This window comes from Antedon mediterranea, chromosome 7 (genome assembly GCF_964355755.1).
Source record: "Antedon mediterranea chromosome 7, ecAntMedi1.1, whole genome shotgun sequence".
Taxonomy (NCBI): Eukaryota; Metazoa; Echinodermata; class Crinoidea; order Comatulida; family Antedonidae; genus Antedon; species Antedon mediterranea.
The window spans coordinates 593,929-619,130 of NC_092676.1; the positions used below are offsets into that span (position 1 = coordinate 593,929).

At 31.7% G+C, this 25,202-nt stretch overlaps 1 protein-coding gene across 2 annotated transcripts; it reads right to left on the reverse strand.

Moving 5' to 3' along the window:
* Positions 1 to 558: 558 nt before the first annotated feature.
* On the reverse strand, positions 559 to 25,095 carry LOC140054885 (actin-binding protein WASF3-like). 2 transcript variants are annotated; one of them, XM_072099993.1, is made up of 6 exons: positions 24,923 to 25,095; positions 17,416 to 17,706; positions 9,554 to 9,710; positions 6,948 to 7,068; positions 5,780 to 6,506; positions 559 to 2,808 (listed from the first exon to the last, which is right to left on the reverse strand). In XM_072099993.1, exons 2-6 carry the CDS (start codon positions 17,681 to 17,683, stop codon positions 2,642 to 2,644), a joined length of 1,440 nt encoding a protein of 479 aa, XP_071956094.1. In that variant the 5' UTR covers positions 17,684 to 17,706; positions 24,923 to 25,095; the 3' UTR covers positions 559 to 2,641. The 2 variants fall into 2 exon arrangements, with proteins under 2 accessions (XP_071956094.1, XP_071956096.1); XM_072099995.1 differs by lacking the exon at positions 9,554 to 9,710 and adding an exon at positions 15,745 to 15,898.
* Positions 25,096 to 25,202: the final 107 nt, after the last annotated feature.

Here is a 25,202-nt window from a genome sequence, read left to right on the forward strand (position 1 = left end):
CTTAATAAAGAACAAACTCTCAACCTTAACATAGGTACAAATTGGACGTCTACATTTTTATATAAATCTTGTTTAAACTTGTTAATATTAGTAATTTATAAATATAAGGTATAATTACTTTATGACGCTAATAATGTTTAACTTTCTAATGTAGGACATTTGTTTTTAAGTTAGTTTTATAAAACTTTATATAATGGTGACAGAGTGTAAAGCTCAGGTGTGTGAATACAATGCCATACTACTAATGAATGTGTAATATTGTAACCCAAAACATTTAGTCCATAAAAAAGCAAGTTGAAAATACTGTATACATGGAAAAACTATGATATCATCATAGTAATATTGCATTCGCAAGAACTAAACAATCTCAGAGATACAAGTGTATTGTTTTAGGTGCAAATGCTGTCATAGTTCCAGGATTTTCTGATGGCACATTACTACCTAGACTTAGAAAGCATGCGCTTGCCTGCAGTCAACTCATCAGTGTTGGTTGTATGTTTCACACCCACCCCAAGATGTGTTTAAAGCTGTGACAAGTAATGACTTAAGACTAATCAATGACTTAAGACCAATCAATGACTTAAGACTAAGCAATGACTTAAGACTAATCAATGACTTAAGACCAATCAATGACTTAAGACTAAGCAATGACTTAAGACTAAGCAATGACTTAAGACCAATCAATGACTTAAGACCAATTAATGGACTTAAGACCAAGCAATGACTTAAGACCAATTAATGGACTTAAGACCAAGCAATGACTTAAGACCAATCAATGACTTAAGACCAATCAATGGCTTAAGACTAAGCAATGACTTAAGACCAATTAATGACTTAAGACTAAGCAATGACTTAAGACTAAGCAATGACTTAAGACCAATTAATGACTTAAGACATAAGCAATGGCTTAAGACTAAGCAATCACTTAAGACTAAACAATGACTTAAGAATAAGCAATGACTCAATAAAGTGCTAAGTTATTGGGGATGTGACATTTTAAACAGGTAAATTTTAGAGTAAACAATTTTTACAGTTGGTCCATGAAACAATTTAAGTATGGTCTTTATGTAAAAACTTGAAAATTAAAGACCAATCTGTATTATTATATAACACTTTGGTCTTTAACTGTATACATCAAGCCAAGTTATTTATATTACAATATTATACAACTTGAGAACAATCCAAAATAAAAGTTAAATAAAATGTCTGTAGATGTACATGAGTTATAGAATCTGATATTAACCTCTAAAATGTGGTCAATCATTTCAGATCTAAAGGCCAGTTCACACTGAATAATGCACACGCAAAGCAACACGCATCAAATCGTAATCTTGATGTGACAAACTATTTTAAATGAGATGTGACGTGTAGGCATCGGGTGATGTGACGTGTAGGCGTCGGGTCAATTCTCAACTTTAATGCGGGGAGTTTAGAACTTGCGCATGAATTTCCTTCACAACTTTTTCAAGCTTTGCACGAATTTCTCTGACGCGTGAACTCACGTGTAAACGCTCAGTAGGAACCAGCCTTAATGAATACATATTTCCAAACATTCTACTATACTGCCCTCTATATAGAAATCTACCAAATTTGGTGATATTACACACAATTTCACACATAAAAAAAAATTTATATCAAAAAAAGCAATCACACTTAAAAATATATATCATTCTATGGTTTGTCTAAACCGGGTTAAATTAAGTATATTTTAATAATAAAATTTACATTTAACAAAAATACATAATTTAATTCCATTATTTATTTATCAAATTAATAATCTTTACTTTACACAACATTGCTTTACCCAAAACACTAAGTGCGTACATTTTAGTCTTAATTTAACCAGGTAAAGTTAGTCAACCAGCTTCAAAATTATCTTTTTTTTAAATGAATTTAAAAATTAATAATCAACAGCACCCAAAAAATTAGTTTAATATACATTATCATTTTATTTTTATTAAATTATGCAGTATTTACTTAGTTTAAGTTTGTTTTTTTTTTCTTTCTCCCCGCCAACAGGATATAACCAACATAGGCCATCATATTAAGTTCATTTTCAAACAATTTTAGGCCCTATTTCAAAATTATGGATCTGCCAATGACAAAATATTAAACATTTTTTATTTCTTTATTTAACATGTTGTTGCTATGTATATGTTTTTGCTATGTATATACTGTATTTCTGTTTTTTTTCACCATGTGTAAACAGACCTTAACCAAGAATACTAACTTAACCATTCTAAGTAGTAAGCTTAATTCTCTAATACTTATTCATCTGTGGTAAATATGATATAAAACTTGGGTATAAAAATAACATTTAAAGTGTGGATATAAATTTCTTTCTTCTACCTGAAAAATGAATTCCAGTCATTTTGTACATCTATTTGAATATGGGTTTAGTAACAAATTCTACATCTAATTCAAATTCTGTATCATCCCAATCAGTCTGAACAGACCTTTAATTCCAATCTATATTATCATCCCAGTGTAAATAGACCTTTAATTTCAACCTGTACAATCATCCCAATCAGTATGAACAGACTTGTATCATTATCCTAATCACAGTGTGAACAGACTTTTAATCTGTATAATCATAACCCTATAATGTATTATTATTATTTTTACTAGTGTGAACAAACCTCTAGTTCCAATCATCATCCTCCCAGTCTGAACTTGTATTACTATCGTCTTCAGAATCACTAAGTTCAACAGCCAGACGTCTAGCCAAGATAGCTGCTACTGAGTTTGGAGTGCTATCAGACCCCTGCTTTTTAGCCTGGGTACGATCTACTTCACGCAGCTTTATACCTGAAAAACAATTAGTAAAATGTCATATAGAATCATAACAGGTATAGTACCAATTTACCAATAACAGGTATAGTACCAATTTACCAATAACAGGTATAGTACCAATTTACCAATAACAGGTATAGTACCAATTTACCAATAACAGGTATAGTACCAATTTACCAATAACAGGTATAGTACCAATTTACCAATAACAGGTATAGTACCAATTTACCAATAACAGGTATAGTAGTAGTACCAATTTACCAATAACAGGTATAGTACCAATTTACCAATAACAGGTATAGTACCAATTTACCAATAACAGGTATAGTACCAATTTACCAATAACAGGTATAGTACCAATTTACCAATAACAGGTATAGTACCAATTTACCAATAACAGGTATAGTACCAATTTACCAATAACAGGTATAGTACCAATTTACCAATAACAGGTATAGTACCAATTTACCAATAACAGGTATAGTACCAATTTACCAATAACAGGTATAGTACCAATTTACCAATAACAGGTATAGTACCAATTTACCAATAACAGGTATAGTACCAATTTACCAATAACAGGTATAGTACCAATTTACCAATAACAGGTATAGTACCAATTTACCAATAACAGGTATAGTACCAATTTACCAATAACAGGTATAGTACCAATTTACCAATAACAGGTATAGTACCAATTTACCAATAACAGGTATAGTACCAATTTACCAATAACAGGTATAGTACCAATTTACCAATAACAGGTATAGTACCAATTTACCAATAACAGGTATAGTACCAATTTACCAATAACAGGTATAGTACCAATTTACCAATAACAGGTATAGTACCAATTTACCAATAACAGGTATAGTACCAATTTACCAATAACAGGTATAGTACCAATTTACCAATAACAGGTATAGTACCAATTTACCAATAACAGGTATAGTACCAATTTACCAATAACAGGTATAGTACCAATTTACCAATAACAGGTATAGTACCAATTTACCAATAACAGGTATAGTACCAATTTACCAATAACAGGTATAGTACCAATTTACCAATAACAGGTATAGTACCAATTTACCAATAACAGGTATAGTACCAATTTACCAATAACAGGTATAGTACCAATTTACCAATAACAGGTATAGTACCAATTTACCAATAACAGGTATAGTACCAATTTACCAATAACAGGTATAGTACCAATTTACCAATAACAGGTATAGTACCAATTTACCAATAACAGGTATAGTACCAATTTACCAATAACAGGTATAGTACCAATTTACCAATAACAGGTATAGTACCAATTTACCAATAACAGGTATAGTACCAATTTACCAATAACAGGTATAGTACCAATTTACCAATAACAGGTATAGTACCAATTTACCAATAACAGGTATAGTACCAATTTACCAATAACAGGTATAGTACCAATTTACCAATAACAGGTATAGTACCAATTTACCAATAACAGGTATAGTACCAATTTACCAATAACAGGTATAGTACCAATTTACCAATAACAGGTATAGTACCAATTTACCAATAACAGGTATAGTACCAATTTACCAATAACAGGTATAGTACCAATTTACCAATAACAGGTATAGTACCAATTTACCAATAACAGGTATAGTACCAATTTACCAATAACAGGTATAGTACCAATTTACCAATAACAGGTATAGTACCAATTTACCAATAACAGGTATAGTACCAATTTACCAATAACAGGTATAGTACCAATTTACCAATAACAGGTATAGTACCAATTTACCAATAACAGGTATAGTACCAATTTACCAATAACAGGTATAGTACCAATTTACCAATAACAGGTATAGTACCAATTTACCAATAACAGGTATAGTACCAATTTACCAATAACAGGTATAGTACCAATTTACCAATAACAGGTATAGTACCAATTTACCAATAACAGGTATAGTACCAATTTACCAATAACAGGTATAGTACCAATTTACCAATAACAGGTATAGTACCAATTTACCAATAACAGGTATAGTACCAATTTACCAATAACAGGTATAGTACCAATTTACCAATAACAGGTATAGTACCAATTTACCAATAACAGGTATAGTACCAATTTACCAATAACAGGTATAGTACCAATTTACCAATAACAGGTATAGTACCAATTTACCAATAACAGGTATAGTACCAATTTACCAATAACAGGTATAGTACCAATTTACCAATAACAGGTATAGTACCAATTTACCAATAACAGGTATAGTACCAATTTACCAATAACAGGTATAGTACCAATTTACCAATAACAGGTATAGTACCAATTTACCAATAACAGGTATAGTACCAATTTACCAATAACAGGTATAGTACCAATTTACCAATAACAGGTATAGTACCAATTTACCAATAACAGGTATAGTACCAATTTACCAATAACAGGTATAGTACCAATTTACCAATAACAGGTATAGTACCAATTTGGTTGACTAGGGGTGTCTGAGGGGTTATACTGTAGTTGAGTTTAAGAAGCTTGCTAAATGTTGGTTTGTGTTTGCTCCATGTTTTCAATAAATGAAAAATCAAAGACTAAATAATAATTTTTTTTTTTTTTTTTTTATTTCAACTTTATTTATAGAGGGTAACCCTTCCAGCTGAACCCGCAGGCCAGCTGATATTCAGGGGCCCTCTTGAAAATGACAAAATATATAAAACTATACTTAACTAATACGAATCTACTATATACATTTAAATTTAAAACTATTATATAAAAAAATAATTATCCAAAAATAAGTCCTGGAATAAGACTACTGCAGTAACTGAATATATTTACTGTAGTAACTGAATAGAGTTATAAAGCATGTTATTTATGTCAACTTCATCACTGCTTACTTGATGCAATAAAGGAAATAAATAAATAATAAATAAATAAAATATGCCAAATAATATTGCATATTTTCAAAATGTACAGTACCTGTTCTGATAGCAGTAAGTAGGTCACTCCTGGGATTTTCCTCTGGTTCCTTCGGTGGTGGTGGAGCTACTCTAGCTGGAGAAGACGTCATCATCGTCGGCACAGGAGGACCTTGCGGTACAGGAGGTGGAGGAGGTACAAAACCAACATCTGGTGGTGGTGGAGGTGCAGGAATATATGCAGATGGACCAGTATCATATGGTTCTGGATATCCCTGCATGGGTGGCGGCGGCGCTATTGGAATATGCTGCAGATTGTCATTCTGCTCGTCATAGTCTATATCCTGTCTGTAATCCTGGTCGGTCATCTGTGGTTGGTACGCCGGTGCATCTGGGTATTTAGGCGGTGACGGTACATGTTGTTGTAAATTGTACTCATTCTGGTATCCAGTATTTATTGGTAGTGCTCCGTTACCCATTGGTTGAGGCGGCGGTGGTGGTGGTGCAGCTGCCGGTCGGTGCGGTGCAGATCTACGTGCTTCCTGTCTGCTCATTCGGTCCCCTTGGTCTTGGTACGAAATACCGCCTGTGTACTGCGGGTCATCTTCTGGTACATGAAGCTGGTTTTGTGTAGTATTGTTCTCTTCTGGTGGCGCTCTGTGATGTTCAATCTGGGGTTTTTGGTCTTGCACAAGGTCCGCGCCATCTTTCAACCGCACCCATTGGTCCATCCTTGATTTTGCTTTTCTTGGCTGATGGGATAATGTTCCCTTTTCTGGTTTCTTATGCTAAAAATTTTTAAGGCAACAACAAAATTGTAAAGTAAAAAAAGTAAAGTATTGGTCTACAAACTACATTGAAGCAACTTCCATCCTATTGGTTAACATTTATAAAAGACAGACCAAGTCTGATAATTTGGATCACAAATTTTTAAAACTTTCTGTTATAAAGATTATAAGAACAAGTACAAACTACTTCATACTCCTCCAACAGCGAGTAACTCGCCAATTACACTACAGGATAGATAAACTATTTAATAATTTATCGTGCTTATAAACTCAGTCTCATTTGAGGCTTAGGGAGTGGAGTTGAAAGAGTCATGAGTTACAACCCTGCACTAGGTCAGGATTGAACTCGGGAGCTTGGGATTGGAAGGCAAGCATGTTAACCACCAAACTACAGCTCCACTACTTATTTATTTATTATATGTAACACAACTGGTGTCTAACCTTTCGTCGATGCCTACGCTCTTGTTTGAGTACAGAAATGTTCTTTTTCTGTTCTTCGCACCATAATTCAAAGAAGTACCTTGGTTTGGTGTAGAATTCTAACCCTTCTTTGCCATCTTCCCTGTAAGAGAAACATAGTACAACTTCCTATCTTTGTTTTTACAAAAAAACAATGTGATACATTCACTAATGTAAATATATTTTAACTTAATTTAATTGTTATCTTCATTGGAAGAAAGAAATACATTATAATTGTAAAATAGATTTTAAGTTGGTGGCCCATTCAGATTTTAAGCATGAGAAAGACTGAATTTTGAAGTGCCATAGTATAATTTATTATTTTTATTACATTTTTAGAATGATAATTATGAAAATTTAATGAGCATTGTGGCTTAGAAGTTGAAAAAGTCATGGACTACCATTAAACTTATGAGCTGTAAAGTAATAACTAACAATTATCAGTAAGTAAGTAATTATGCAGTCAAATAATCAGCCAACATCAGAGGGTTGGCAATACTTAACCATTTAATTTTATAATAACCTTTACATACAGGTATTTAAAATTGGGAATTTTTTGTTGTTGTCCACCAATGTTATTTACTGTTAAATGTTAAATTTGAGTTCGATTTTAAATAAATATCAAATGCTATTAGTTAGATATTTTCTTTATTTATTTAAATTGGGAGTTTTAAAATTTTTCTTTTTATCTGCTTTAAATGGTCAAGGAAACATTGTCAATTTGTTCATATTTTATCCAAAAAAGGAAGACAATTTCACGGTTTAAATAATGGACCATTTTTGGTATAAAACCAATTGTAAAATTCAAATAAATTGGAACCATAAAGACTAATTTCATAATTGTTTATTTTGTAATGTTAATGGAGGCAACATAAATGTTCTTTAACCTTAATAAATACACAACAATAATGTAATAATAATAATAATATAATAATTCCCAAAAAAACATGAAAAAAAAAATGTAGTTATTAAAAGGAACCATTTTTCTGAACACCTTTTAAAGACTTTGTAAACAAGAACAAACAAATGCTGGCATTGTATGTAACAACATGCCAATTGCATTCAAGTGTTGATGATTCTGAGAGTGTGTTCCAATTTATAACAATGTCTCTCCCGAGGGCTCTGTACATCAGAGACTACTCATTTTTAAACGTCACCATTCTTGACGTGAATTGATCAAACTACTGCGTCTATTAGCATTATCAATCCTTACGTGAATTGATCAAACTACTCCAGCTATTAGCATTATCAATCCTTTATAAATGGGTTTGGATAAAAAATGCATGACTTGACATACAAACACACATGGCATACAACATTTTCAAATCTAATTTTTTTTCCAAACAAATACAAATTGAAAACTATATTGTTGAAATTAAAATAACACAGAAACAAAAGCACAACAAAATATTAGTTTAGTAATTTAAAAAATGATGTTCTGCTTTCTGACCGTAGTACCAGCATCATAGGTATGACATGCCATGTGTGCCAAAATGTATCTTTTATGGAAAATATAAGCCTAATTTTTGCTTAGAACATAAGTTTTCTGATGTACAAACCCTAGGAGGCACTGTCATATTCAGGTATAGCTATGACACGCAAAATGTATAAATTGTATACAGTGTCATATTGTAATTTTATACTATTCCATATTTATAACAACTTTTACCTAAACAAATTAAGGATAAGGTGATTCTGGACGCAGCTTATACTTCAGTTTACTGAAATATCCAACTTTAACTACAAATTACTGGATACCGATATTTTAAACAGCCTATACTGCTATATGTTCCTAATGATCTGAAGTGTCAGTAAATGTATTAACTGTGATTTTTTTAGTGCTTTTCTTGTAATTTGTTTTTACTTGATTCATGACAATTTTAATTTGTCATAGAATAGGTTATAATGACATTGATTGATTTGTGTTTCCTTCACAATTTAGCCCAAAGCTGATGACATTTAAATAAATGGTAAAATTTACAAACCCTTCAAAGAGAAAATAGAACACAGAATAGGTAAAAATTTAACAGCATTTATCTTTCAAATAAATTTTGCTCAATATGATGTTAAATTTGTACAAATTTATTGTTAAATTTTGGCAAATATGGTAATATAAGGGCAAATCATTATTGATTATCAGCCCAATTGAACGAGTTTAATACATACATGATTAACCAGATGATTTACGATGACTTATGCTAATAATAATAATCCACGACATTATGTTAAATAATATTCAAATTGAAATTCCTTGAGAATTCTAATCGTTTCACAAGGTTAAAATATATTTATTAAAGTTGAATGACTTATTTTGAATAAAATGCCCTGGGGTAGTTTATTATTCAGTAGGCCATTTATTTGAGGGGGCATAACACTAAAACATATATATATAATATGGTAGAACAGCTATTAAGGGGACACCTTTGGGTCCCAACAAAGCATTCCCTTAATAGAAGTGTCCTATATTTGTTGCCCTTGTTCATGTCATGGAAAATTGTGCCCTTTGAGTAGTGTCCCACAGGAGACGTTCAACCGTACTCTAATAAACTTACCACTAAACCCAACATGGAAGCAAATGAATACATTACCTGTATGGCGTAAGAATGTGTAAGAGTGGAGGTGGTTCGCACTTAACCGTGTAAGTGTCGTGAACGGCGGTCGGACGCTTCTCTTTCGATAACATTTCTTGGTCTAAAATCACTTTACTTTGAAACGGAGCATATGCCAGTATATCTTGTAAGGACACTAAACAACATTGACAACATTAAAGACAACATACAACATAGTAAATCAAAGATAATGTAACAACATTAACATACATCTCTTCCAATCAAAACTGTATAGAATTACAAGGTATAATTAAATAATTAAAGAAAAACAGTATTAATATGCAAAGAAGCGAATTAAAAAAATTATAAATTATGGTAGTATATTTTAAGCTGACCATATTTTAGTTTGTTTTTAAATTGTTTGTGTTTAATGTGTCACTGTCTGTACTATGATTGTGATAACATGACCATGATAATAATAAATCTGATATTTATTTAATGACCAATACAAAATACTGAAAAGTTTCTTTTGGGTCAATATAATGCAAAACTGTCACTGGACTTTGAACGTGGATATCAATCACTATACTTTCTTATCATGATTAAAGTCAATTCCTTAATACTATTAAATAATAATAGTAGTAATGCTTAACTAATGTATAATTCCACACTAGGGGCAAACTGTTTTGGTATTATTATGTATCTGTAATAGTATGTCCAATAACGTTGTTCCTTTTTCAGTGATTATCCTCTTTTATTTATCGAAAGTGTTAGGTCAAAACATGTTTACTCTATGAATGAGTACTGTATAACCTTTGGGGGTCTGGGTACAACATTTGGTAACAATTGGGGGGGGGGGGGGAGGTGATAAAACTGGTATAATCAAATTTCATTAGTTACAATGGAATTGTCTTGTGTTCCTGTACAACGTTTTGTAAAAATTTGAGGGTGTGATTACCGGTATAATCAGATTTCATTTAAACAATGGAATTGTCTTGTGATCCGGTTTTAGCATAGATTATTGGGTGGTATTATACTTGAGCATAGGATTTAACTTGGTCACAGCATTTAAACATTGAAGTCATGATCTCTTATCATTGTTATAATGCACAATCATTTAATATTCTACTAATGTCTTTAAAATATACTGTACTCATGCGGATGTTACATTATAACATGTACAGTAGGTTGTTGAGTAAATGCAGAATGTAGATCTGATTTCAGTTTATTCTACTTAGAGAAACACCTTAAATATTGTAAATTATTTTAATCATTGCTTTTTTTTTGCCAATTGCTATGTGGGTGGATTCAAATATTGCAGTAATAAAACTTAACACTGATTATTCCAAAAGAAAACAGACATTTATATAAATTAAATGTATAAACGAAACTAATGATGAGGCACGACCTGGATTTAACAGCAATGACGTCAAAGACAACTGTTTCCCAAACTTGATTGTTGATGCAAAATAACATCAAAATCTTTATTTCCTGTGCAAATGGACTTTTGATTTGTAGACATGATTGATGTGATAAGCCTCTCTTAGATGTAATCTTATTTGTTCTGATAAGATCTAGTAGGCTTATAGCATCAAGATTTCATCATCATTATACTGTACTTACTGGGAAAAAACTAGAAACATAGGGCATAGAAATCCAATAATGATTAATACAAAATTGAGAGTCTGCATGGATCAGGAAGATGATGAATACAGTAATGCCTCTATAGATCAAAAAGAGGGGTGGGGATCAAAAAGAGGGGTGGGGATCAAAAAGACGGGTGGGGATCAAAAAGAGGGGTGCGGATCAAAAAGAGGGGTGCGGATCAAAAAGAGGGGTGCGGATCAAAAAGAGGGGTGCGGATCAAAAAGAGGGGTGGGGATCAAAAAGAGGGGTGGGGATCAAAAAGAGGGGTGGGGATCAAGAAGAGGGGTGAGGATCAAAAAGAGGGGTGCGGATCAAAAAGAGGGGTGCGGATCGAGGTGTATAGTATTTTAGTATTTGTATAGTCATTTTAGGATACCATTTGTTTATCTAGGTAAAGCATACATTTGATGTCTCTATGAATCAGGAGGAGCAAGGGGGAGGGAGGTATATGTATTTGTTCTGTCCTAGACAAAATGCTTGAAAAAAATTATTATCGTATTCTTCAGCACAAACTATTACATTAAAATTGCTCAATAATCATTGAATGTGTATTGTATTGAAATAATCCCAACATTTAAAATATACTAAATACACACTTATACAACTACTGTACAATGTTTGATCAATACAGGAAGTCAAAGAATAAAATATATAATAATAATATTCTTTTTATAATGTTTATCTAGTAAGTCACAATAAATATACTCCCTCATTAAATGGTGATCTAGTATTTTATTATGATAAAAAACATTTGTTTGTTTTAGCTGACTACATACAGTGTAGTTTGAAAGATTGTAGTGGAAATAAAAGTCTAGTTTCTTTTCTCTGTTAAATAAACATACAGGCACTGCACATTATTGCATTTAAATCATGAATAGGAGGCTTGTATTGTAATACGGTGTGCTTTGAATTTGTGAGAATTTGAAATTATTGATTTGGTCAACCTTACCAGGGCTAACAGCAAACATACATAATTACAACACTAACAATATATTATAGATTTGAATACATTAAATACAACTGCAGCCAGAGTCAGAATGACTACAAATCAAATTAATGAACAGAGTACCTTGAACCCCAGTACATACGTACATGTTCATTTTAGGCTATGGTGTTAATGATTTTAGGCCTGTAATCCAATATCTTCAATTGACCCAATTATTTATGATTATAATGTTACTAATTTAAAATCTTGTATGTATCAATGAAGGGGATGCTGATCACCGAGTATAGTCGAAATTCTATTTTTGTGTTCCTAGAAATAATTAGTTCATACTATAATAATAAATAATGCTATAAATATTATACGTTACAATACATTCATTATTTGTACTAAAATAAAATGTAAATTTGAAAAACGCAATACATCAGTATCTAAATTGCTCAAGTCAAGTCAAGTCAGGACATTTGCTTAAAGCAAGAGATTTGTATTAGTATTAATATACAAATTGCTTGAGTTAAGCAGATATCATCCCAAGTGTACAAACCAAATTCAATTTGATCTTTACAGTATTTGGTTTCATAAGGGGGGTTAACATTAATAGCGATACATCTAACTAGGACAACATAAGCTGTGTAGACTTGTACAATGAATAAATTACTATCAAAATATAAAATAACATATCACGATTAAAATTATTTTGATTTAAATAAAGAGGATTTACTTCAAACAAACTCAATCAAAAAATCGTATTAGATTTCAATCAGAAATTATATATGTATGATTATTAAAGTAATATTGTCAACCATGAATCTATTTTAGCATTTTAAATGTATTATGACTTAAATCATTACTGTTATACAGTAGCCTACAACCTGTGTAGTAATGAAAGACTGTAGAAGATTTTATTGTAAATTACCTTTTGGGAAAATTAAATAAATGAAAGAATTTAGAATTATCTCCAATTAACATTAAACTTTAATAATTATTACTGCTTTCATTACATTGATATAAACATTAAAATAACATTATTAATGTTCCACATTTAGAATGACATGACCTTTAAGTTTAAATTTAAAACTAAGGTTTGTATAAAATTCAGAATATTCTCATAAGATTTTGATAAATTAAACCTAAACCGAAACAATTTATAAAAACACAGACACTGTACTACATATTGTCACTGTTTATTATTTGTATGATACCACATTTTGTTGCCTAAATTATGATTTTTTTTTTTAATGTGTAAAAAACCGAACAAAGACAAATATTTTAAATAATAAAATATATTTTATATAAATTCATAAAGGAAGCTAACTGGTAAATAATGATTAATAATGTAATGATGCATTATTACAAAACACATTAAATAGCTGACAATTTTGATTTATAAAACAGAATCTACTGTCATGATCTAATGCATTGTAATTATAATACTTAGCATCGTTAACATATATTTTTATCGTTTCTAATAAAACTGAAAATAAGAACTGATTGGAAACTAGGACAATAAAGACCAACGATCTGAGGAGAGGAAAGAGGAGGAGTGATGGGAAATGGGCAAAGAGAAGAAGGGGTAGTGGAGAAGATGGAGGGAGAAGGGGTAGAGAGGAGGAGTTGAAGAACAAAATGTTTCAATGTTTCTTTCCTTTATTTCAATTCGTAAACAAATTGAAGGTCAACATTTCAGTATAGTCTTATAAGGTTACAGCAAATTACTTAAAAGGGACATATCAACTACGTACGAGAATAAAAAAAGTCTATAAATATATACTGTAATGCAGTTGTAAATTTAAATACCAATAGTCAAGATGGATACAAATTTAGTATGAACATAGATTTTGGCAGGCAGTATTTCTTTATAAAGACAGTGGGGATAAGAGTTAAGACTAGAGGTAAGAGACTGTGTACACAGTAATCAAAATTGTATTTATTTGTATGTACTTTATGCAGTACAGTATAATATGCAAGAGGCTGTGTAACTTATATTTCTATAAATAGATAGTACTCAATTGCAAAAACAGAGAGCATGTTCCAAAATTAATTATAAAAAGAAAGGCTTGGGAATTTCTATGAATCCGATATTAATCAATTTTAAAAACATGAAATTAATTTCAACTGCTAGCCACAGCTACTGTCACTGATGATTATCAACGTGATTGCATGTTTAATAAATGCAACTTACTTTATCGCCAACTTCAAATTTACGACTAACAAGTAGCCCGAGAAAAAAAGAATTTTATTCATGCAAACTGATGGAAACATAAGATTTTTTTGTAAGGTAATTATGAACATGTTTTACGCATAAATTATGCTTCAAGTCTGGATCGGTAAAGCTAGCTATAAATATAGTTAACAATGTTTAAAGAATTTAACCATTTTATGCCTCTATGTTTTACAACTATATCAGTGAATATTCTGTATAATATATTACTGTATAATTAATATGCCTAGAATAAACACATACAGTAAGTGTTTAACTGATTCCAGCTACAGTATGTTTAAACTGCTCAGACAATATTCCCGGAGGCACTGATAAAACAAAAAAAATGTGTGCAGTGTTTAAGAATAGAATGACCTCATTTCGGGTTCCACATAAACATACTGAAGGTGCCAGAACTACAGAGCCCAACAATTCACAGTTCTTTTTAATTTCTCAAGTTAAACACTCCTCACTTTATTCAAGAAAAACAATAAGAGAGAGGGCACTCTTGCCACGATGAGAGTAACCCAATTTTATGAATATTTTCGTGTCGCTGTCATTAAATGATGGTGGTTATCTGATTTGGTTACAAGTTAAAGACTTTCAATTTAGAGGTATAATTGACAGATGTTACAAATCTATTATATTACTGTATCAATGATCTATTTCTGTATCACAGTCAATGATGGTTTGTTGTTTTCATTTCTACAGCGGTGGTATATTCTACTGTTTATTTTGCCACATAGTTTTGAGTTTTGCTGATTCTATCTAATGCACTTGCGTAGAACTATTCTCACATCGCCTTACAAAATTCTGGAGTGTAAAATCATTCATCAGTTTTGCTATGCAATGTGAAAGGGGTAATACAGGTAAAAAACTAAATGACTAACTTTTAGCAAGATAATATACTTGATATTGTTATTGAAATTTTGGGAATAAAAAAAGTATGTATAGATGTGTTGATTATATGTTTGTTTGTAAACATGAAATAATGATTTTTGATAACTTGACAAAATGACCACAAAGCAACATATCCGTATGATTACTGCACATGCCTACAAGCTAATCCGAGTTGTGATAGCTACCAAACTCCATCCAAACCAAGATCATATTGGAATTCAAGCTGTTAACCCACTTGACTGGTTGTACAAAGGTACGTGGATGATTGTAATGTTCTGTTGCTTTATAGTCATGGTGTTGCGCAATCAAAAAGGTCTTCTTATTTCTACAGCATGCAAATAGTTTAGTATTGTGATGAAGTTATAGATTATAAAACTAAAAAATATAAATGATTGTTTTATTCTAAAGCGTGTTTACTAAGAGCACCATGTTAGGCCAGTGTATAGTGCACCATGTTAGGCCTTGTGACTAGTCTTTGATTGGTAGAGACGTGTTGTTACACAACCTTTGATTTGCGTCCGTTTTAGACTAAACCATTACCTGTAAGGGGTGAGTAAGTTCAACTTCGGTGGTTTATCGCATAGCATATATAGCTCCCTCATTGTTGAGGGCATAGTGTGACCCGCAACTACTTGTTGGTCCATGAGCGTGGAGCTTTTGTAAGCTTTACGCAAATGAATATCTTGTAATAAAACTGAAAAATTGCCAAAAAAAATAAAAATGTATCGTCGACTGCTTATTACCATGGCAGACGAGACACAGGTTAATTGAAAAAAATAAATGATTAGCATAGTAATCACCCTACATTTGCATATTAATTGCATAATATTTGCATATTAATTGCATATTATTTGCATCATTTGCATATTAATTGCACCAATGTCCTTCTCATGATTGAATTTTTTCAGGCCACAAAATTGTATAATTTGATAAAATTGAATTGAGAGCAATGTTTTGCGATATCAAAAGCTAATTTAACAAGACAGATAACATCACATATCATTCAAGACCTACAGTATATCAGACACTTGTTTCAACATAATTTAAGATTAATAAAATGTTTTGAAAATTTGCTGGCCAAAATGATTGCTGCGCACGACAAAATAATAGTGTAATGGCCAGTGAAGTTTGCTTTAATAAAGAATATGCAAATGTAGTGGTGAAACTTTATTATCTTTTCTATCTACAGCTGTGAATAAAAGCAAAATATAAACTATAAATGCTTTCAAGAAGTGTTTGTCTAGAACTGTATTTGACTGGAATTACAAAATTCAAGACAAGCACTCTTGTATGCCAAATAATTATCTTTAAATTAAAAAATGTGCATTATTTAGTATAAAATAAGAAGAAGTAATAAATGTGCGAATGACAGATTTTTATGATTAATTATTATATGTGCTAGATTAATACACCTTAATATTATTTAAATAAAAATAATATGAATTTGCATATTGTCTATAAATCAACATAATAATTTGAATAATTAACTACAAATTAGCTTTGCTATTATGTTGGTACAGTACTGCTTTCCTAGACTTGAATCCAAACCATTAGCTTAGTGGTCTAGAGTAAAACATCTCACCAATTATAATAAATCTTTATTTTTTTTTCTATTCATTATTAGCTAAAGCTCTGTCTACACTATCAAACTTTATGCAACAAAAAATTGTGATGTGCCCATATGGACAAGATGATGTCATATCTCTACCATATTTGGGCACATCACACTACTTTGATAGTGTACACAAAGCTTTATAGCCACAAAGAAATAATCTTCTTAAACATTTTTAGTCTTATTGAATTTGAACAAAAAATTTAAACTTTTGCAAATGACTATTTACTAAGCAAAGCAAATATTGCCATACAGTAGAATATGTCTGTGGTGTAGTGTCACCAACACCTTATCAGAAGGGACCAATTCCTTGCTACTCAGTGAGTTTAAATTATTCCTGTAATGTTCTGTGATGCTGTAGGAAGTATAGCGTTTATTTTGTAATGACACGGTTTAAAAATCACCCAATTACATATTAAATAGTAATATAAAACCAAACAAAATTTTATAAAAACATCTTGTTTTGAATTTTACAAACATTTTTGTTTCAGTGTTTTGTTTTTTTGTTGTGTTTTCCAGAAAGATTATAATTGAAACTTCTTTCTAATTTTATCAAGCGTAAAATAAATAAATAATTTAAATTGTTCATTGCACTATACCTGGATCCTGTGTTGCATCTAACTTGGTTACCTTCACCGACAGTTTATCTATCCTGTCTTGAAGAACATTGGCTCGGACAAAAACCGAGTTAGCCTCTTGATAGAGGTCGCCAAATATATCCTCGGCATGTTTACTAAGGTTACTTAGTTGGCGTATAACACCAGCTAATGTACTGTTAGTCACACATTCAAGTTCGTTCCTAATTCCTTTGTCGATTGTGCCTCGACTAAGGTGTACTGGCTCTACGTGTCGTTTTATAAGCGGCATTTCAATAACAATTTAATTCACATCTGAAAAAAAAAAAAAAAATCAGTTACAATTCTATTTCAATTCTAAATTTTCTGGTTGCAGTTTTCCCTCCAATAAGCAGTACATCAGTGTGTAAGTCGTGCTTAAATAAAGACTTAAATTTAAAGTAAATCCTTTCATTGAGCCTAAAACATGCACCATGTGATACTGATCATTTTTGTCCCGTTTTCTAACAAGAAAATGGCGATAAAATAAAAAACAGGCACATGCGCTTGGAGATGGTGTTAAAGTGAATTTACAAATACAAATCTAATCTCAGAAATACCAAAAGAAATAGTTTTTTTCTACTAAACCATTGGCCTTCATCTATTAGAACCACTTCAAATATAGTGACAGGGACCAGCTAATACTAGATTAACACCATTTTACTTCATAAACCAGGAAGTATAATATTGACACAATCACTATTCAATCCATCAAATTTATGATTGATTCTACAATAGAATCAATCGTTTATTTAAGTTCAGTCAATGGAACAAGCATCACATGCAGCAATTGTTGTTGGCTATGCTAAATGCCGCTATGCTGTTATGCTGCTATGCCGTTATGCCGCTTCATTCACATTACATTTTATGGCCTGTTCCTATTGAAAAATCTTGAGAAACAGTTTTCCCCAAAACAGGAATTGGTAGTTTATACTGTAGATAAATTTTGATGCTGTTTTCAGTACAAGTTGATCTTAACAATCCGAGAACAGTTTTTGAAATCTTGAAAAAAGTAACAAAATTTAATTTTCACTATATTAGATTTTTGAATAAATAAATTATGAAATGATTTAAGCCATTTATTGGAGCAGAACATGAACTGATCATAAATGAGCCAACCACCTTGAATACAGTCTACAGTACAGAAAAAAATGACTGCAACTTTTCCTATGAGCTGGCGTCTGTAATATGACAATTATTGCAATGTTACTGGTGGTAGCACCTTTGATACGAGATTCACTAAAATGACTTTTGTACTATTTAACATGGGTATAACACTTGTTGGTCTATTTAACATGGGTATAACACTTGTTGGTCTATTTAACATGGGTATAACACTTGTTGGTCTATTTAACATGGGTATAACACTTGTTGGTCTATTTAACATGGGTATAACACTTGTTGGTCTATTTAACATGGGTATAACACTTGTTGGTCTATTTAACATGGGTATAACACTTGTTGGTCTATTTAACATGGGTATAACACTTGTTGGTCTATTTAACATGGGTATAACACTTGTTGGTCTATTTAACATGGGTATAACACTTGTTGGTCTATTTAACATGGGTATAACACTTGTTGGTCTATTTAACATGGGTATAACACTTGTTGGTCTATTTAACATGGGTATAACACTTGTTGGTCTATTTAACATGGGTATAACACTTGTTGGTCTATTTAACATGGGTATAACACTTGTTGGTCTACAATTCTGTGAACCATTCTATTCCTTTATATATGTTTTCAATGCATGAGTAATGTTTAGATTGGTTGTTGAGGTATACAGGTACCTGTCTTTAGGAATGTAGCTTTATTGTGTACCCTGCAGGGCATGCAGTAAGGTGAACACTTGTAACTTAAAATTGGTGAAAGAACTACCGGAAGATCCTAGAATCTTAGATCAGTTTACATGTGTCCTGTGGTTAACACAGCAGTGATCAGACAGATAGTTTACAATCATTGCGACTTATTCCTCCAGGTTCTCTGCAAGTCCTCTACAGGTAACCTGCTAACACGTTTCTGATGATTAATATGGCTATGGATGATTTAAAGCCTGTTACTCTGAAATGGGTACTTTAAATTTTGTTAAACACTAAAAAGAACCGATCTTAATTACGCATTTTAAAAACCCCAAAAGATTCCGGTCTAGATCGGCAAAACATGTTTTAAACAAATTTAGCTTTATTTAAACAAATTCATATATTGTTTGAATACTGTAGGAATTGGTAAAAGTAGAGATATATTTAAAAAATACATATTTTATTTTAAATCCCAACCAAATTGGTTTGAATTAACGCCACATTATACTGAATAATCTTTAGTTGTATTAATTATTACGAATTTATTACACTTGCAGACTGTGAAATGACAAAGATTTTACAGGCTTTTCCTGTAGGAATGTATAAGCAACATAAATCGATAAAAACAAATTTTATTTCAATCAAACATGTCATTTATAGCACTAGCCACTGAGCATGTGCAATGACCTGATAATAAATGTCACTGAGCATGTGCAATGACCTGGTAATAAACGACAAGAATTTGTAAGCTTTACCAATCAATACCTTCATGTATAATAATGCAAGACAAAATATAATATTTGATTACTGCTGAAATGAAGAAGACCGATAGTCTGAGATGTCTTGAGGGATGTAATTCATCTACTGCTCAAATCGCAAACTAAAACTACATTTGTAATTTCAACATGCTACTTTTCACTTATTAATTTAAACAAAAATATTTCTACTGTTTTTTTTTAAACTTCTTGGAAACTATACTGCATTAAGCAAATCAATATGATTTGAAAAATGTGACAACTATAGAAACAGGCACAGATTTTTCTGAATATATTCTGTAATAATACAACTTGTCTTTGACACATGAAATCCATACTAATAACAGCACAGAACTTAAAAAGAAGAACATATCATTAACAATACTTCTGTTAAGTTCTGTCTACACACTATCAAACTAGTTTGACAAAAAAAGTGATATGCTCAAATACAACAGGAAGTCAAGAAGTCAAGAAGATAATTTTATCTTGTAATTTTTTAGATGTTTTTATATGAATGGTTTTATGCTATATTTGTATTTATTGTGTTTTCTTTGTTCTTTTGACGAGCAATGAATTTCCTTTTTGAGGATCAATAAAAGTTATCTTATCTTATCTTATCTTATATTATATGGTAGTGATACTGTATGACATCATCATGTCTATATATGTGCACATTACATTTTTTTGTCACATAAAGTTTGATAGTGTATACAGTGCTTAATTATCATCATCCTACTGTACAGAATCTGTATCATAACTTCTTAAATCCTATTTTCTGGGAGATATCCTAAACAATTTAGATTCAAACATATGCAGGAACTCACTTATCATTGAGGAAATCATTGCACATTTTGTTGACTTGATTGATCTGATTTTCAATATTTTCGCTGATGACTCTGAGCGAGCCAGATAGAAGTGTTCATTTTATACATCAATGATTTATCTAATTATATTATTATTACATTATGTTAATGATTCAGGGTTCACCAACTTGTTATTAGCGCAAATGATCAACCTGAAGAACTATTAATACAGTAGAATATGACAATCTGTGTCTAAAAAAAAAACATAAAAATTGAGATTAATACAATCACACTTTTAATAGGCCATTTTACAGTTATTCACAGATTACAACATGTTGCAATGTAAATATTGATTCAATATAAATATCCACAGTAACTGAGTAACTATATATAAAGCTGTTAGTGCCAGTCTTTAGAGCGCTATCACAGCAATAAAAAGGTGAGTTCAGAAACGCCAGACAAACGTGATGAGGTAACAAATTTCAAAAACAGAGCTTTGACAAAAAATAACAAGATTGCCAAAAGCTTATTACATAATTGAATTTAATATTTTGAATACTTCTGTAGCTTTTACACTTACTTGACCAGACTACAAACTACATTATCTGAATAATTTGGTCCATGTGGAAATACTATCAACTAAATGAAATAGTTAAGCTGACATACTTGTGAAGCCTACTTGCAGTGCCATTGGGGAATCTAGTAAGGCTCCACCTTCAGCTTCTACAGGATATAAGGCCTGACTTCATTTCCTTTACTACTTCTGGCTCAGTTTATAAACAACAATAAGGAATCAAGGATATAATTGTTTGAACTGCTCTTGTTTTTCAACTATTAGAACTTTTACTTCTCATTTTTATTTCATAAAAGGCATGGGATTCGGGAACTGGGGGGGGGGGGGGGGTGACTCTAAAATATAAATTTATTTTATTTATTTATTTCCCAACCAACAGTGAGCTCATGTTTCACCACTTACAGGAGGGAACACAGACAAACACGAACATATACAATAAAAAACATTAAACTAAACTACTAACAATGTCACGAAACTTACGGAAATTATTACTAAAGATATCTAACTCAGGGTTTCTTAAAGTAAAAGAATTATAAGTTTGACTTAATCTACTACTAAAACCATTTTTTAAAACATTTACTCTACTAAAAGGAATATGAAAAGTAGTATTTCTTCTAAGACGACGACTAGGGACTCTAAGGTAAAAATTACTAACTAAGTTACAGTCAAATAAAGAATTAATACATTTATACAAAAAAACAAGATCAAAAAAGGTTCTACGGGACTCAGGAGATCGGACATGGAAATGAAAGTCAGGATTCTGGTTGTGGCTGATGTAGCGTAAAAAACGGTTATGCAGACGCTGAATGCGCGTAGACTGAGTTTTCGAAAGAGAATAAAAAATAACAGAACTACAGTTGAGAATTGGATGGATAATTGAATAATAAAGGTGGATTTTGGTTTACAATTACGCCACATCAGCCCAAGCAGTCTATTGCACTTGCCAACAAGATAATCAATATGAAAAGAAAAACAAAGGGAACTATCAATAAAAACACAAAGATCTTTTTGCGATTGCACCCTATTAATGGGATTGTCATTAATTAAATAATTATACAATAAAATGTTCTTTTTCAAAGTAATAGTAAATATATTACACTTAACTGGATTGAGGGACATACCCCATAAATCATGCAAAGTAAACAATTAGTTTTGCCGAAACATCATATTTTGACTTCCACCCCAGAAATTGGTCTTATATGGCCTCTATTTATACAAGTATGGTTATTTAAATTCAAATCTTTTGTACACTATACGGACTCTTTTTATTTATTGTTGTGTAGGCTTTTCAAAACAAACATGATGAATGAGTTTTATGGTATTGTTATAACCTTTATAATATTGAACTAGTGAAATACATACAATTTATTTGGAAGTTGCACTCTAAAAAGGGATGTCTAGTGGAGGAAGGCGTGTCTGACTTAACATACAGTACAACTCTTAATATTCATTATACACACAAAAAGTACAAATTGAAATACTCATGTTAGATTTGTGTTAGTTTAAAAATAAAAAATTAATATATATATCATTGTTTTATAATACTTGCTTTATAATAAAATAATGTTGAGGTGGTTTGAAGCTTACAGCTTACATGACCCTTCTCTCTCTCACTTAATGTAAACAAACTAAGCCATGCTTTCAACAAGATGCAAATGTGGCATACTAGTGAGTAACTTATGTAAAGGTAACACAGGCTGTTCCATAAGTTAATCACTCAAAATTTAAAAACAACATTGCAGAATATAGCTTTTATTGAAGCGAGATGGAAGTTCAACAGATTACTATAGTTTGGATTTAAGGTCACACGTCTTTGTTTGTATCAAAGCTATTGTTAACTCAAGTCCAACAGAAGACATCAAGGTTATAATACACAATAAAAAGCAACAACAATGTTTGTTTAAAATCAAAACTGACAGTGAAAAAATGTTGATTTATTTTGTAGACAGTCAAATTTTGAAATCAAAACTGATGACAGTGAAAAAATGTTGCTTTATTTTTATATTCACATTATTTTGCTCCATATTTTAACGATAGCTAAGTTGATTGGAAAAGGAGGCCTTATTTGTAGCCAAGAGTCTACCCAAGGTTTGATAGAAATAGTAAATTTAGGAAATGAGAACTTTGTTATCCAGCAATACTGCTGTGGATGATAAACATGGGGGATGGGGATCAGGTGTAAATTAAAGATGCCTTTAAAAACTGCATCCAATCATGCATGGTCCTGATCATCTGTTGATGCTGAGATTAATTAATATTAATAGATATAGGCCTAGGCCCTATTCTATAATAATACATTCAATTTATTATAACATTTTATATTTAGGCTATATTCATTTATTATAGGCTAGGCCTCTAGGCGCATAATAAATAAATTAAGCCTTGGCCTAGGTAATTAACACGTTCACTGCCACGGCATATTTATACGTCAAAAATTGCGTGTCGCTACTTGCCAAGACGTAATACTACGTCAAAACCGTAGCACTTTTGTATTGTATGTAGAATTGCTGGCAGTGGTGATTGGAACAGGAATTATCGCATGGCAGTTTATGAATGATGTACGTAAACGATAATCTAAAAATAAATGTCATATGTTTGTTTGTGTTTATTCCCTCATGCATTGAATATGGTTGATACGATGGCGCCCTCACACTCAATATAATCATCTCAAACATGTCATAAATTGCGCTAATAGTAAATAAAAATAATAAAGGATGAAATGATTCAGTGTGGTTTACTGTTTTTATCTCTCGATGATAGGGTGGGTCAGAGGATGGGGGTCAGATATTGACCCCAGCTTGTGACGTCATTGGAAATAAATACTTTATCTACATCATCTTCATCGTCTGCCATAAGTATAGCTATAGCTTGGTCAGCACTAATGTTTCCCGCCATTGTGAAAAGCAATGTGGGCACTGATGTACCGCATGCACGTGGACAATGACGTATGAGCGTGGACAATGACGTATATGAACAGTTTGACCGATTTTAGCGCGGAAAATTCCCGACGTATATTTACGTTCCTGGCAAAGTCAATAAAATTGTTGGACCATTGCCAGTGACGTATTTATACGTCTCAACGGTTTTTCCCGCCATCGTATTTTGAATGACATCATGATAGTCTGTGACCAGATGTTACACTTTCAAACTGTAATTTAATATGTAAACGGGACTTGGCACTGGGACAGAAATTACGGAAAATGCCTTGGCAGTCAATGTGTTAATAATATAATATTAAATAATCAACGTTTAAACTTGCACAATATATACTGTACTGTATTACTACATGGTCCCGGATTCATTCTCGTCAATACAAGCAAGGTAGGCGTGAGGTAGAGTAGTAGGCCTAGTTAGTAGTAAAGCTAGCCTAGCTACTCTAGGCTCCTCTATATAGTATAGGCCTAAGTACTAGGCACTAGGCTAGGCCTAGGCCTTGCTTCAGACGAGTTGTCGTCCTCCCTTCTCAGTTATAACTTGCTCAGTTGCTGTATATAATAATGTAAAGTAGATTACTTTAAATTACAAAAAGTAGTATTCTCCAAACACAAAATTACATACCACATTACGAAGTGAATTTATCAAGAAACAACACAGAATGTCTTGACGCAAATTCTTATGACAGGCCGCACTCTACAAAAGTTCACGCCCCACTCTACGCGATCCTTCCCCGCCGTACGTGACGTGCGATGCGAGTAGTCAGCGATCGTACGTCGTCGACTTTTCTTCCGTGTGTGATTTTGTAAAAGATGGCGACAAATTTAACGATAGAGGGCGCATGTAAATTAATTTTTTTTTTTCTTGTGTGCAAAATGATTTGTATCACTTGATTTTTAGTTCT

What these genes read in the sequence shown, in the direction of transcription:
- LOC140054885 (XM_072099993.1), bottom strand. Translation starts at nt 17,683, where the DNA reads ATGCCGCTTATAAAACGACACGTAGAGCCAGTACACCTTAGTCGAGGC. An exon ending in AGATGCAACACAGGATCCAG is followed by an intron (nt 9,711 to 17,415) that starts GTATAGTGCAAT and finishes AATGTTGTTTAG; the next exon opens with TGTCCTTACAAGATATACTG. An exon ending in AGCGTAGGCATCGACGAAAG is followed by an intron (nt 6,507 to 6,947) that starts GTTAGACACCAG and finishes AAAAATTTTTAG; the next exon opens with CATAAGAAACCAGAAAAGGG.